The following is a 16,814-nucleotide window of genomic DNA, read 5'->3' on the forward strand; positions in this document are numbered from 1 at the left end:
TAAAAATGTCACAGAGAAAATAGCCAATCCATATTTGGTTATAGTTTGCTGTATTCAGGAGTTATCCGATCTCTTATTATTGCTACACATGATCAATTTGCTTTTCTAGCTTTACTTCAAATCTCTGGTTTAAGGGTAATTTACACATTGTACTATACAGTAGAAATGATGTAGAAATGTGTTAGGTGATCGAATCTACATACTGCATGCAGGCAATTATTACCATACAAGAAGTGCAATCAACTATGTTAAGGTACAGATGATCAACATAAGAAAGTTTAAATTTTACAAATGATATCAACGACTGTATACATTAACTATCATTTCTTCGATCACAATACCTTACAGCAGAACATCACAAAGTTTACCTCAGAGGCGTAGAGACCGTCATTGGTAAATATCTTGAAAAATTCATCTTGACAAAATTGATATTGATCTAAAAGTAAATACAGTAGGCCTAAAATAGGTTCATAATATTTACACTCTAGATTATTGTACATAGTAATCTACAATGTGTTTTCTTCGGGATCACCTTAATTCCTAGTTTTGCGCCATAAGCATTTCATTGAAACAGCCAACGTAGAATCACTTACAATATTTCTTTGACTATCACTTGAGGCCACTAGCCAAATGCTTTACCTTGCGATAATAATATCAATTTGATGCATATTGGCGTACGAGTGAAACTAATTTTTGTGCACATTCGTGTACGTGTAAAAGAAAATTTGTATAAATAATCCATCTCATGATTAAGATTTCCTACTAGTATCTTGAACGAAGTAACCTGAACGGAACAATTCGAAAATAACGCGCTGAAAGTACAGAAGATACGCTCCTCCTCACCGCTTCCACAGCCGTCTATGCTGGTATAGAATCTGTAGGCCATTTCTAAAATTCCAAAAAGTTACAATAGTACTGTAACTTATGTAATTTCACTATTATCCTCTCTTTCATTGTTTATTTATTCCATCACAGAATACGATTAGATGTTATATTCATATTATCCGTAAATTCAACGATTTTTATAATAAAGTATCAACTTATAACATTGATTCCTCTGCTTGCATTATCTTCTCTTCTAACCACCCATATACTCGATCATGCACTACCCGTGAATTTTTACACTCAAACTAAACGCAATTTTAACAATATCAACTTACCAAAATATCGACCATATAATATTTTTTGCAAAGATAGATTGTAATTGCACCTCCGTCTTCTCTTTTAATCACTTATTTACTCAATCATGAATACGCTAAAATTTTATACTTGCATTGAATGCAAATTAACCTCCTTGTAAAATGAAGCTTTAAGTCAGTATGATGCAGCCTAAACGAGCAACATAGGTGATTTTTATTAAGACTTTGAAAATAATTTTTTAAAATAGTTTAAGTTGCTGTTGCTCTTGCTATTTATTAAAATTCGTTTGCATCAATCTAATATTGCTATTATACTGTAAGTGTTAAAAAGAATTAAATCAATTTCTGAGCTAAATTCAAATGTTTCAACTGTCTGCGTGGCTGGTTTATTCTGTTGGACAATTTTCGGCATTGCATAGTGAGATTTCGTAAATGCTATATTATAATATTATAATTACCGGTTTATCTCCCATATCCCTGTGATTTTGTTCATAGCAACGATACCGCAATGCTAACTATGACATTTAAAGTTTTAATGAAGAATTTTCGATATGATATAATTCAATTAATTGCCCAAGTCTTCTTTATTGTGTGGTGTGCTAACTAATACATAAGCTGTACTTTATATTTGTTATCGTAAGTTTTTGCTTTGGATAGGTATGTGTCTCCAGAATTTAAAAATGAGAAGATTATTTAACCTATGAAAAGATAATACGAATTACGCAATCATCAAATCAGAGATCATCATATTTTATAAACTACGCACAAGTAACAATGTTTGCACACTGATAATTAAGTAACAAAGAAATAAGAACGATTAAAATCATTATCTTGAGAATTTCATTGAATTAAATTTCTTAAACATTTTTAATATTTGGGGAACAAGAAGAAAAATCTTTTCACTTCCTAAAATCCCATGATTAAATGCTTGAAAGAATATCTCTTTAAATTGGGATTAATATGTGAGAAAAAGTTCACCCGTTCATCATAATGATTAGGAATAAATTGGTTTATCGGATTAATGTGATTTAATGAATCACGAAGATCGTTAAAAGCTAACCCTTTACTCCTGATGACAAAATAATTGAAAATACCAAAGGATTCGAGAGATTGTTAAGCTTAGAGCTAAAAAATAATCAAGTATTCTGAATAATATAGATATAAACTTGGTCTGTTCTTTTAAGTAGTTCTTCTTTCTCTGTTTTGTAGCGGTGTCTTAATTTCTATTGTGTCTGCTCAAATTAATGAAATCATATATTTTTATAGTAACTAAGTACATTTCGTACGTTATCTGATCGTACTATCAAATATAATGCAGGATGTAATTAGTATATTTCCAAGATTTAATAACGGTCTAGTCCTTATAGAATTCACCAGCATAATTTAAAATGAGGTCAATAAATACATATTTTTTCCTCGATTTATTAATAAGACGGATTTAAGTTAGTCTCTTTCTTTGTCTTTATTGCGATTATAGACTACTTTTACGCAGTTGTAACATGCGAGTAAACTATAATTTTTTATGAAGTACTTGAAAAAATAATTCGATGATATTCCTTGGGATGAAAGAAAGGGAAGATTAAAAATGCTTTGTTCGGGTATGTTCGTGTATAACGTGAAGTCGATTTAATTTACGAGAATACTTCAGTTTATGTAAAACAGCGAAGAAATCTTCCATGAATTCGAACCATGAGAAATTACCGTTTAAAGATATTCTTGGTTAAATTATAATCAGCGCAGGAAAATTTTTATATTTCAGTATAAACGATAGTTTATTTATCAATTATTGACAATACCCATTTATGCATCTCAAATTGTTCGCATCAAATATCGTAAAAATTCTTATATATGGGTGAGTACAACGAATATTCCCAAATTTCGTAATAATTGACAAATTGAATCAATTTTCATTTTACGAATGTAAAAGAGCTATTTGAAACATATATAAGAAAGCATTATCGGACAATAACAGATTAAGTTCAGTATTACAATTTATCTCATCCTATTAAGAACATTAATGACGTAATCTAAATTAAATATGCTTGAATAAGGTGTAAAATCTTTTTATTATTGAATCACTATTATACAAAGATATAGAATTAGTCCTGACGTGATAAGAAAATGCTGTCCGATTTGTATAATCACAGCGTCATCAATGAAATACCAGAATAACAATTGTGAATTCTTCGAAAGATTCTTAATACATATAAGATTTATGAATAGTGATGTCAACTGATAAAGTAATTAATCCTGAGATAACGTATAAAAAATTTACGCTCCCCACGACAAGCAACCGAATCTTTGTCTTTGCATTAAATATATACGTTATATACATATACATGAATATATATTATCAGCATATATTATCACTAGTTCTGGCTATTGCTGTTATTAAACCTTTCAAGCCTTCTTCGTCGACACATGGTAGCTTCGTCATCAAGATCAGCTGTCTCCTTATTCAAAGGCTTACTTGGGTTACCATCGTTATTATTATCTGCACCTTGGACAGAAGTATCCTCACTTGCCTCATTACCAGTAGCTGATGAGTTTCTATGTAATGAGAAATACAGTAGCATGGGGTTAAAAACCATCGTCACTTGTCAAATATTTGTATAAACAGTATATAAACGCTTACTTCGATATGTAGTTGTCAATACGCTCACTGACAGATTCTAGCATGCCTCTGATGAAATTTAAATCTTGACGAATATCTTTTAAAGTCACCGGATCGCTATTATTGTTACCTACAAGGAAAATTTTTTACTTTGATTACTAATCATTCATGAAATAAGTCGAGCTAAACAAATATCATTCTAGGCCAAGATCTGTACCAAGGAAATAGGAGGGCAAAGGTGGAGGGGGAGGAATCGGAAAAGGAATATTTCCTTGGGTCCCGGAAAAGAAAAATGGTGGCACCTGTTAAATGTATATAAATTTAAGAGTTTAAAAGGATGTAGCGAAAATTGTCGATTGTACGTGTGTATCAGTAACATGGACCATATCGTATTATGATTGGTTCTACCCGTATACATGCTAATGTTCATAATATAATAAGAAGATCATTTACATTTGCAGCGTTATTCCTATTATTAGTTGTATCAGCAGCCGCAGAGCCATCGACATTGTCAGTCCGTCCTTCTGATGGAGCTTGAGGAGCATTTGGACCCTGTCCCATGAAAGGTGGTAAAAAATTTGGCCACCGCGGTTGTTGATTGTTTCCATTTTGAGGATCTTGTTGATTTTGGTTAGCTAGAAACATACAAGAGCAAACACAATAAGGGATATATTCCAGATAATTTAATGTTAATAATGAACAAAACTGGGAGATTTAAGATTAGATAAAGTAACCCAACGTTAAATACTTGTACTAGAAAAGATACATTACCGTCGAAAAGAGCACCCCAAAATTGCGGAGGTGGCACATTAGGCGGAGCTGTTTGGACAATACAAGACCACGTCACAATTTGATATGTTTATACTCTTATTCAGGAAGTTATTCTAACTCAAATGATCCCTAAAACGCTAACCTTGTTGATCTTGCTGATTTTGTTGCTGATTTTGTTGAACATTTTCTTCTGCCTGAGGCTGCTGTACCTCCGGCTGTTGCATAGTTGCCCGTAAAATATTCATACGACATGTTGGGCAAGTCTGCTGGCGCTGAAACCAGGATCTTAGACAACTTATGTGGAAAACATGGTTACATGGTAATCTTTTACAGTCTGTCGTCATTTCTTCTCTACAGATTATACAAACATTATCCATATTTGCCAACTCCTCCGGAGTAACATCAGGACATCTAGATTGCGGCAAATTATACCATATAAATTAATGTTATGATCTACAATTAGCTATAAATTTCGTATAAATCAGAAAAATGAATATGACAAATAACGAAGACAAGTTTACGCCTACCGAGTCATAACGCTTGTAATAGCTCGTCGAGAAGAAATAATATCATGTAATGATTTCTTAAATGACCTGTCCATGATATAAATTCGAACTCTCAGTAACCGCATATTCAATCGCTAATGCGTAGACGAATGCTTGATGATAAAAAATTTAAGACTAACCTTAAGGCCAAGTACAAAGGCCTAATAGCAAAGAGTGGAAAAGCATGAATTTTTACCATAACAATAAAGAATAAAGAGTACAGTGCTGCGCGAATAAAATCTGGTAATGATAAAAAAATAAAAAATGTATTAATGTAACAATCTACCAGCATTAGCGCCTCAGACTCTTCAGGCAATAACAAAAATTCTTGATTTCAGAAAATTGATCCCTATCTTACTTGTAACGAGTTCGGTGTATAAAATATATATTGCTTTATTTTCCCATGGACTTTCGTGTTGTAAATCAATAACATGTAACAAGTACTTCATAGCAATTGTGATAACCAAAGCTAGCAAAATGGCATACTGATAAAACCAGAGTAAAAATCAATCGCTGATTATATCTGTTCATTAATGTGTAAACCATTTAATATTATATGAAATTCCAACCTCAAATCCAAATACAATTTGAACCGATGCACCATTTTGTACTGTGGCATGATAAGCATTACGTATAAAATAAATATCTGTAGCTCCAAGACAAATCACGAGAGCTAAGAAAAGAGTTGCATCTTTAGTATAAAATTTAACATTGCATATTCTAAGTATGCTTCTTCTGCGAACGTATTATCGATATGAAAATGTGCTGTACACTTCGTCCGTACAGAATAAATATTGCAAAAATAGTATGGAAGTTGAATATGATTTCCATAGATTAGCACTTACAAATCATTCTTAGGTGAAAAAGGGCAGAAATTGCAGGACTACGCTCCATCTGCAGAAGATAAGGAATGATTATACTTTACCCCAATAATAACAACATATAGTATTAGATTAGAATAATTCACTTTAAATAAAAGTACAGTAAAATTTAATTTGTACCGTCATAACATAGCAGCACGAAGCAACTTACGTAATCAACGCGATCTTCACCCAACCAATGGAAAGTCTTAACAAACAGTAGTAAGGTAAAGTTGGCTACAAAAAGTGGATTAAAGTCTTCTCGAAATACAGTGAATGCTAAACATGTTTCAGTAATGGCAAACCATGACCTTTCGTATAAATGCTAGAAAATGAAGTGTATCGAACATTAAGATAAAGTAAGGTTAGCAACTGACCTAGTACCATGAAGTGGAAGGACAGTATTATAATTAATCATTATAACCCTAACTAGAAAATAAGACTGCATTAAAACAGTATAATACGTTTACCGTAGATAAAGTATAAGATATACTGTATTTTGAAGTATTATACGCATATCCATCAAGATCATAAATCAATAACATTAAATTGATAACGCAATTTCATTAAGGTGCACAATTCAGTTGTTAAGCATTGAAAAGTCATTTACTTAGTTGCATAAATACATATCGCAGTATTTTATCAGTATAGTATATATCGTTATAACTCAACTATTTTTTCGCAATGATGAATGCAAGACATGTAAAAGTCATTAAATATACGTACCTCGATTTCGGAGGCTCTTAATGTTGAAAAGAATATTAATCTTGCAATTTTAGCCAATAAGATAGCAATAACGAACGCCTGAGCGTACAAGACCTAAAGTTTCCAAAAATTAAAACTGACTTTAGTCTTAATCAAAACAAGTTGATTAAATTATGAAAGAGTTGGATATCTACCAAAGTTTAAAGCAGTAATACGACATTTTATTATTATTAGAATATCCACAATAACTCATGAGTTAACGCTTACGAGGTGATGATATGGAAACAAGTATAAAATTTTGCAATTCATATTGGAATATTACAACTAGCAAGGCTTCAAGGTTACATCCATTCAATGTATTAAAGTATTACTGAAAATAGATAATTAATACAATATACATACAGCCATGCAGACATTGGATTTGGTAACATAGACAACAGTTGGATAGAATTGTTGCTTAAGGTAATAAGCGTGTCCTATCGTAGCACACGTTGCAGCCAATGTAGACGTTGCCAGTAATGTTGTTCTCATCTTTCAAATTTAGTTGTTGTAGTTGATAAGATGTAAAATTGGTTTGAATTAAGACTACAAATGTAACATAATAAAAGCAAGGACTCAGTTAGCTGAAAGTTTAACTTTTCTGTTCCTTTACGATGTTTTTATATACCCAAAAGTTCTATACAATGAAATCTGGATGTACCATCCATTAATTATTATTAAAGGCTCTTTAATCTGAACGTGTAGTAATATTTTGTGTGTCTTATTAAATCCTATACATTACTGATTAAATAACGTGAACTACGTAGAGGATATGGCGTAGACAGTACTTATTGACGCTGCATCACTCAACTATACTGCATATTAAAATGAATCCATACAAAATCAATAAATGAAGATAATTGAAAACTACGACTGCTTTATATGCGAAGTACAGGACATCACGTACTCGAATAGTTTAATTCAGATTAAGAAGAGTTTTCCTACTGTAAATAAAGCCTAAAACTGTTCTCAGGTATTATAGAGAGAATTCCACACATAATGCTGAGAGATGAACTACTAAACCGTTCATTCTAAATGTACTCGTATGTTTTATGTTATATATATAATAATATGAACGATGTATCATCATCCGGTGTTATACGATCAATGGGTTAGCATCAGACGTACAGTACTGTACTGTATATATACGCGTCTATAATATTTACAGTCAAGACTTCATGTTAGTTCTTGATGATACAATACTGTTCAAAACAGTAGATCGTCTACAGTATGGTAGAGGAGTGGAGGATCATCTCTACGTGCAATCTATACTACCGATAGCGATAAAACATGATTCCATTGCAATACGACATAAAATGAGATTTTGGGCAGAATTTGTCATTCTCCAATAACCTGTACAAATTGGCAGCCCAATTTTAATTTACAATATTCGCATCAAGTCTATTTCGCTATTCGATATAACCTATTTACCAGTTATAAGTGCTTTGAACTTTACTGGTATCTTTAGGTATTCCGATAAGACGAGTCAATTAATAAACGAATTGGATTGAAAATGATCAGCACATTTCCTGGATATGTTCCAAATTATAATGAAAGGAAACCATTCTTGCCTTCATGGTTCTCCTGACTTGCCAACCTCAACACTAAACAGTGTTGACGGATAATACGAAATACTGTACAGTAGTTCTTGAATTCTTTTAGTGAATGTACTCCTACTGTACACTGTACACTGTACAGTAGCTATCTTTAGCCTATCCATAGTCATACAGTAGTACAGTACGCTACTGTTTGTTTTAGTAATCCATGGCTATACTGTACCGTACAGTACAGTACATACTGTAGTCACTGGTAATACAGTACAGTACTTTGTTTAAATGACACACTGTACAGTACAGTACTGTGGTGAAGCCGTGAAGGTAACTTGTACTGTACAGTGTACAGTACGTGTACAGTATAGTGTACTGTACTGTACTGTACAGTGTAGTACTGTACTGTACTGTACAGTATACTGTACTGTAAGCAATGTACTGTACAGTCAATCCGGCTTGAGCAAACACTGCCAAACAGGCGCAATCACAATCTGACCCGTGATTACGTGGCACCTCCTGATTGTCCACTCGACGTATGGTCCGCTCAGTCATGACCTGCTCAATCATACCGTTACCCCATTGAGCAGTCACGGTTCAGTGCTTATTGACTAACTACACCATGGATAGACCACTAGAAAAAAGACACCAATGCTCGACGATGACTTTACCAGGACAGTTGTACGCCAAGACGCTTGGCTGAGAGTCACCTTTCAAGTGCACACGTGCACACTGCAATACTGTAGTACACAGTCTCTCAGTGCAACAGAGGTTACGATAGTAAATAAATAATAAGTCAACTTCGTGCACACACCGTGGCCACCCAAAGTAGCACAACACGACACGGTAGGCCTGCGGTACGGTTCGGTACGTTTCGGTACGGTATGGGTAGCTGTTTACTGTTGACTGTGACGCCGATGGAGCACTGTCAACAGTTTGAGTTGCAAGTCAAATAGCCTAGCGGTCAATAGCTTAGCCATGGTATTTATACGGCATTAAACAGCAGTGTTATAGTACATACAGCAGTTTCCGTTACGGTTGAAGCAGAAAATCGCGCAGAAGATCGCCCTATTTCCATCTAGTACAAGAGTAGATACTAGGGCAAGCAATAACATGGCTGTCGAATTAAACAGTGTTACCCAGATCAGCGAAGAATTTCAAGATCTAACCAAAGAGTTCGCTCGTTTAGAGGTGCGCTTGAAAGTGGGCATGACATCGTCTATACGAAATCACAACTTGTTCATTGACTAGATAATGATAATTCACCAATGAAATGATAATGTAGAATAATAGAATACGCGTAGATGACTAGGAATTGATGATCAGCTATCTGCTAGTTCCAAAACTGTTATCGATAATCCTTGATTAGGACGATCAATATGTTGAATACACCAAGAAGGCTGAAGATCTCCACAACGTCCAAGGCAAATGCAAGCATGTTATTGATCATCAAAACAAGCGATTAAGAACGATACAATCATCCATGAGAAAGTAAGTTATATTTCGATTACTGCACACTACAGTACGTACATATGAATGAATTATATGTGTAGGCTGATAGTGGATCTTTATCGGTTTAGCCTAGTTACAGTAACTTGTATGATAGTGATTATACAAAGTTGGAACATTTTCAACCAGTAGCATACATACTCGTCAATCAATGAGGTAAAAGTCCTATATAGAGAGATTTCATTGCCACTAAGCGGACCTACAGGACTAATGTAATCGTGAAGTAATCACCTGTAGTAAAGCCGGTGATATTGTACGCGTATGTCAGTTATTCTGCTATTTAGCAATATAATGAGCATTACAGTACTGAAATTTACTTCTTGGAATCTGAATATTTTGACAAGTGTGATTAGTAGCTCTTGTTTTTCCATGACAACTGTATCAAAATTTATCTTGCTAAATAATTAAATTATTAGGCTGCAAAAAAATGATCTATCTCCGGAAGAAAGAAACATTTGCGATAAAATTAAATCTGATATTAAAGAAAGGCAGCAAAAACTTTCCGAGATACAATTAAATTTGCCAAAAACAAACAGGTATAATCCACTGTGAATGGACCGCAGAAAGATCATGCATTAATGCTACTGTAGAATGACTGATATACAGTACTACTGTTTTGACTGCGACGATTTGATTGTCCTTCTGCAAAACACAATATTATACCTCCTATTAATAATAATATAATTATGAATTCATTAGTTTGCTACTGAGATTGATATTGGGCCAGGTTAACTTGACACTACTTAGTGAAACAGAAAGGTACGTATACAATTTCAAATGACAACTTGACTTAACCTAGTTAGCATTCAACTCTTTTGTTGAACAGCTACAATCTTAAACTACCATTCAATTAAATAATCACTAATTTAAATATTTTCTACGAGTGTTTACAGATTATACAACAATTTATTACACTTACTAGGTTCAAATAAAATTACCTCATAAACGTGATTATTTCATGTATTAAATCATCCAATCCATAAAACTATCTTTAGGTTCGACTATAAAGATGAATATGAAACATTCAAATTAAACATTACCACGTTATCGTTGGCCTTAACTTGTATCAACCTACTAGTTAGTAACGTGTACGTAAGCTTCTTTGTACCTAATTTCATGCAAACTACTATTCGTATATGATATTAAAGAACGATAATATTGCCAATTGAACTATTTTGTAACATTAGTAAATGGAAAAATTGCATATATAGGGCTGCCTACTATTGTTAGAGAATAATTAATTTAGTATTCCTAATTTTAGTATCTTTTCTAAAATACTAAAGCCATAATTTTCTGGTATCTAGTATCCTGGATCATTTATTTCATTTTGTATTGGTTTGGTACTATTGCACAGTCACTATCAGGGAGCATATTTTACGTCTTAACGGCTCAAGGTAAAGTTTTTAGTTTTTACAATGACACAGATGGTGCATGTTTTTGGCTGGACATGCGCCTAAACGAATGAGTCTGTCTTCAAGTGTTGCATAAATGTACATGGCGTTGTTTAGATTTTTTATAAAAGCGATTGGAGGAACTACATATATTTTACATTTTTAGGATTCACTCAGTAGATGAATTTTAGTCACACTATGCAACGCATGGTATAAAAATTGTGGCCTAAACGTTGTTCTCAATGATTCATAAACCTTACGTTTATTCGTATATTCGTAGATAATTTTATAACATTCGCTCAATATTCTTTGTCGTTGTATATTATATATAGAATCAAAGGATGGTGGATTATTCATCATTACTTTTCTGCAATTTTATCATGTATTCTTTTAGTAAGGTAAGTAAATTGCAATCGTTATTAACATATACGTATAATCTTACGCTACTGGCGTAAATCTGAATTATAACCTCGACTAAATGTAGAAATAAGACGTGAGTTAATACACACGGATATCAGAACTATCCTTTCTGTAAAATACGGCAAACTATATTTGTTTGTTCATGTAGCGGGTATCAACAATATTAACTATAACTCATTTATATTTAATTTTTTTCTCGACAGCCCGATTAATCAACGTTACTACGCCTTCAGAGAAACGTTTAATTATTCATCATTGTTTCAAGGTCTATCTTACATATAATTCATGCTCAAATAAATTTTAACTAAAAATATAACATGAAATATATGAAAACAATGAACATATTCAAATCAAGCCATACACTTTGTACCGCTAGGCTTCGTACAAGTACTCCAGTATTATTATCAACGAGGCTGTTTGTATCGTCTAAAGACTCTCGGTGAAACAGAAAAAATGGTCGTCACTGGTGGTATGATTTATTTGGAATGTTTACAAAATACTATGAGATCAGTTCTAATGATTACGATGCTCAATCGGTCAATTACTGCTCGAAGATTTTAAAACTCTGATTTCTTCATTTAATCGATAATATTAATAAATTTTCTAGAGGGCTTTCGTGCGTTCATGTGGCGTGGATTGAGCTTCTTACTCCCCTTTCTGTTTGCTGTTTACGTTAGTGACATAACTTCACATCCAAAAAGGTTTAATTTAGTTTAAATTGTTACTGACTTATTTTAATCTTATATATTTCAGGCTTTCCAGCTTTACTGCGCTTATACGTTATATAACATAGCAATTAAGCAAGATTGTTACGAATGGCAGGTTCATACCAACTAATATATTTAATACCAAATATACAAAAAGTATACATGTACATCGTATAGATTAGCGTTAGTAACTGAGTGACGTCATTTGAAGGTCTAAAATATCATAACTAACCTAACCTAACTTCATTTCAGTTTCCAGCCTTAAGTATATTATTCTTCGTCTTGGCATTTGGTAATATAATTACTACTCTTGGAGTTATCAACAACAAACTTAGACGAAGGCCTCCTTCAAAAACCGATTAATATCAAAATCTAAACAGCTTCTTAGCATCACAATGTTGTTACAGTTAGCAGTCGATTCCATTTAACTGCATAAAATTCTACGAATATAATGGTTTAGCGATTTTGGCGATATTGTTACCGGGTAATTAGCTAAGATCACCGACAACACTACCTAGTGTGATCCACACTAATTGCCGTGATTAGTGTAATGTACTACTTTCACTTTTTATTATATTTTATATGCAGTTTGCAACAACCGTGGGTTCTTTTGCATAAACATACTCGGCATGCGCGTGATTTAACGTAATTAGAAATATGAGATTGCTACTACTAAAATCATGTTTGTATTCTTATCCCTGCAAATATGGATACTTCAATGATTAATAATTACATAATTTAAAGCACAAATGCGCTAAGATGATTATTGCCAATCTTTTTATTATTTAAATGAACTTTTCTTTAATTATAATTATGTAAATTAAATGATTAGTTAATTGTAGTATAGCAAAGTATAAAATTTTATATTTATTTTGCATTTTCTTGTTTGATATGTCGACTATCTACTTAGAGATAGTGTAATAAAATATGGCAAGGACTTTATCGCTTGAATGATTAACAAGAAAAATCTTTCATATACTGAATAACATTTGATTAAAAGAGTGATTTTGTACGTTATAAAATTTTATATCAGGGAGGCTTATAAGTGCTTTCATAAAAGTGAGATGCGTGTGCCTCTAAAGATTGTATTGCACATAGTGTGGTAATAACAACCGCATGTAATTTATATTTAGTGTAAAAGATAAGAAATATTGCAAATGAGTAAATTATATGCAGAGCTTTAGCCCAGTCGAGATGCATATAGGTACCAGAATAATCCATACGCACTTACTATGCAATGATAAAATACAAAGATAAAGTATACGCTCTCCAGTCAATGAAAAATTTATCAACTGATACTTGTAAATTCTTGATACCTATTGTGTACATTACTAAACAAGTCCATATGTATACTGATATTAGATTGCACAAGAGTCTTGATACAACTGCATGGCTTCTTCAGTGTGAGGATGAGAACTTCCTAATAAAGTGTCGAATAAATTAGCGGCAGTCCTAAATTGATATTCGGCACGCTGGTGCATATTTGTGCTTTGATAAAAGCATGCTAAGTTAAATCGAGCAATGGCAGCATGAATATTCGGAGTGTCGCCGTAGTAATCCCCAAGGATAGACAATACAACGGAATAAATCGCTTCTGCACTATCTTTTTGTAAATCGGCATATGCTAAAGCTATATTATTGAGTATGCCTACCGAAGAAGGAGATTTAGACCTTAATACATAAATCCACTTAATCTTGATAATGAAAAGTAAGCATGTACAATACAGTACTATATAAACTACCGCTACAAAAATTCATAGTGCAACATCGTGATATTATATACGTTATATACAGTTAAAAAATTAATAGATAGTCTTCTATTCGCCATAATTCGGTTCGACTTAGTTCTTAATAGGACTATTACCTGCGGTCCGCGGATGAATAATGCCAAATTTTTTACAGGTTACTGCTAAATCTTCTATATAGAATGTCAAGGCTTCTCGATAGCTATTTTGTTTATAAGATAGCTGACCAAACTAGAATTTTATTAACAAAGAATCGAAAATAAATTTTATATTATCTGGTATCCGTGATTTCCATTTATTTTATTAACATAAAGAATGTAAAGATTTGTCAGAAAATATTTTATTACTGTCGGCAAATGCAGTATATAATATAAACGTTTAATACCAGGTGTTAGTACATACCACACTTAATATAGATGTCACATACGGATGATCAGAGCCTAAGAAATCCGTCGCTACTTCCAGGGCTCTGAAAATTACGCGTTTACTTTCCAGTAAATTTTTTTGAGTGCTTAAAACAGATCTACAATGGCCAAGAAATTGTTGATGGAATTACTACGTATATAATTAGTAAGTATACGTACGCATATTGCTTGCAATGACCTACCCAAATCCCAAAAGACCCCGTACTAGCAGTAATTTCTGTGTAGTAGATTTTATTTTTATTTGTCGTTGTATTGCATCTTTATAACATTGAATTGCCTCGTCTAGTCTCATTTCTTTTTCATACATAGAACCAAGAGCATACATAGCCTACCGTATAATGAATATTTAGTACAGCATATTAAAATATATAGTCTTCCAAGAAATGCTTATACAAATATAGAGCAGTCATTACTTATAAATTCTATTTGATTAAACTTTCCCTGTTTTATTCGAATTTTATTATAGGTGATACCAGTACTTGAATTTAAAACTAACCTCTATAACTTCTGGATGATTGCATCTATAATTCCATTTAGTATGTGCGTGGTCATATATGACTGCTCCGTGTGAATTTAAATACCGCTTCTCAAGCTCTTGAGTTAGATTTTCATATGTTGCGCTAATAATATTGTTACAATTAGTCCGAAAGCAAAAATTAATAACCTATCCATATGCACGAAGAAATTCTAATATGATAATATTCATTACCAACCGAGATTTACGTCTCTCATGATATGTTTCAGTCAGGATACGATCTTCAATCTGTGCAGTAAGTACTATCATTAGTAACAGCCACGTACGTCATTTGCTTAAGCTATCTCAAAGCTCACACTAAATAATAGAATGCTTTAATATTGCTAAAATTTTAATTTAAAACTTTTATTTTGCCTCATCTATTAGCTTCTGTCCTTCCATTTCTTGATCTTGCAGACTACCAGTCTGTAAATCACCCTCTGAATCATTTTCTGGATTATCAAATAATATTGATTCTTTAAATGGCAAGCTATCAATATCGCTATCTCCATTAACTTTGATGGTGTTAAGTGAATGTTCTGAAAAAAGCTTGCCACTATTTTTTCGTAGTCGGTGACTTGCACTATGCATCTGACGGTTTAGAATTTCGTCATCGCTGAGTAATCCTTTATTATCTAGGAATACTTGATGCAAGATTCTTCTACGTCGACCAATCTTCGTTGATTTAGTTTTACCCAATGTTATATCTCCTAACGAATCCCCAGCTCGCGGTATATTTCTAAGCTTGACTCTTACAGATGCCATAGCCATAATGGGGCCTTGATTCAGGAATTTTCCGTCTACATTTTGACCTTTTATGTTGTGATATGAACGTAAGTATCGATCTATCAGGTACATAATCTTCTACACACTTTTTTAACTATAAATTTCCTAAACATTAGTATACTACCTGATGATTCAAAATGTATAATTCTGACTCCGGTTCCGTAATTTCTAAAAGTTACAACCTCTTTATGCCATTTATTAGCGGACAAATCTGTAATCTGACCACTATTGTATTCTCGCACGACTTTACGACCATGTCGTAATAATTTCACTTTGAATTCATAGTTATCGTTCTTATTATTACTCGATCCTCCCGAGTACCATTCAAAAGCCTGAGTTTAATATTGAATTACGTCAATGAGATAGCAATTGTAAATCCAATCTAAATCGTTTTATTACTTGAATATCTGGCGATTTATCCCAAAATTCAGCAGGAAAATAATCTGTTAGCTGGATTTCTTGAAATTTCCTGCAATATGTATTGCTCGAAACGAATATCAGCGCTGTTGATTAAAGTGAAATTATGTAATAAGTTTAGGGTAATATTGAAAATTAAAAACAAAAGCATTAATGTCAGTAAACATGTCTAAATGTTGACAATATTGTGTAGATTATTAACCATTTGTAATTGATTTCGGTTAGTACCGTAACCTCAGCATTGCCTATTCGATAAGCTTATAATCGTGTTATAGCTCTTTTTAAGTTAGACGATTATAGTTATGTCTCTAATATAATGCATTTGATTATTTTGTCATCAATTTTGATTCAGTAGTCTCAATACTGCCTATTTTAACATGTTTGTAGTTGTGTTCTATCTATCCTTACAGTTTCAAGATATGATCATGACCATATTCTAGACATGATATATTTAGCTTTAATTCAGTTTTTCAGTAGTCTTATGCTTATAATGTTATAAATATCTTTTACCTCGATCTTTTCCTTTAGTTCCATAAAAAACTTTCCAATTACCTCCCATTTTCCAAAACATTCTATTATCCAACTATAAAATGATAAATTTAATTATGTAAATGGTAATGATAAACAATGTGACTGCACTTTTTTTTAAGTTTCATATTGATTTTCATGTGAAGTTAACA

General features: G+C 32.7%; 4 protein-coding genes across 4 annotated transcripts in view; 1 reads left to right on the top strand and 3 right to left on the bottom strand.

The window, feature by feature from the left end:
• Positions 1-4,661: 4,661 nt before the first annotated feature.
• TRIADDRAFT_30090 (uncharacterized protein) lies at positions 4,662-5,963 on the bottom strand (the record flags this gene model as incomplete). The annotated part of the gene is made up of 6 exons (XM_002115876.1): positions 4,662-4,935; positions 5,052-5,117; positions 5,210-5,309; positions 5,428-5,554; positions 5,639-5,742; positions 5,915-5,963. The coding sequence occupies 6 exons, from the start codon at positions 5,961-5,963 to the stop codon at positions 4,662-4,664; spliced, it is 720 nt and encodes a 239-aa protein (XP_002115912.1).
• A 3,370-nt stretch (positions 5,964-9,333) lies between these two features.
• On the top strand, positions 9,334-11,822 carry TRIADDRAFT_59815 (uncharacterized protein; the record flags this gene model as incomplete). Its single annotated transcript, XM_002115737.1, has 8 exons — positions 9,334-9,411; positions 9,590-9,711; positions 10,146-10,265; positions 10,429-10,488; positions 10,725-10,817; positions 11,034-11,123; positions 11,453-11,518; positions 11,744-11,822. The coding sequence occupies 8 exons, from the start codon at positions 9,334-9,336 to the stop codon at positions 11,820-11,822; spliced, it is 708 nt and encodes a 235-aa protein (XP_002115773.1).
• Positions 11,823-13,605: 1,783 nt separating this feature from the next.
• On the bottom strand, positions 13,606-15,149 carry TRIADDRAFT_59816 (uncharacterized protein; the record flags this gene model as incomplete). Its single annotated transcript, XM_002115877.1, has 6 exons — positions 13,606-13,895; positions 14,112-14,223; positions 14,395-14,515; positions 14,600-14,745; positions 14,914-15,037; positions 15,127-15,149. 6 exons carry the CDS (start codon positions 15,147-15,149, stop codon positions 13,606-13,608), a joined length of 816 nt encoding a protein of 271 aa, XP_002115913.1.
• A 148-nt stretch (positions 15,150-15,297) lies between these two features.
• TRIADDRAFT_59817 (uncharacterized protein) overlaps positions 15,298-16,814 on the bottom strand; it is a gene marked incomplete at both ends in the record, with an annotated part of 7,746 nt that continues 6,229 nt past the window's right edge. The window contains 4 exons of the mRNA XM_002115878.1: positions 15,298-15,743; positions 15,842-16,049; positions 16,117-16,220; positions 16,645-16,717. Of these exons, the coding sequence (XP_002115914.1) occupies positions 15,298-15,743; positions 15,842-16,049; positions 16,117-16,220; positions 16,645-16,717 (831 nt within the window). The remainder of the gene's footprint in view (positions 15,744-15,841; positions 16,050-16,116; positions 16,221-16,644; positions 16,718-16,814) is intronic.

The sequence above is a fragment of the Trichoplax adhaerens genome, genomic scaffold, assembly GCF_000150275.1.
Source record: "Trichoplax adhaerens TRIADscaffold_12 genomic scaffold, whole genome shotgun sequence".
In the NCBI taxonomy this organism is placed as follows: Eukaryota; Metazoa; Placozoa; class Uniplacotomia; order Trichoplacea; family Trichoplacidae; genus Trichoplax; species Trichoplax adhaerens.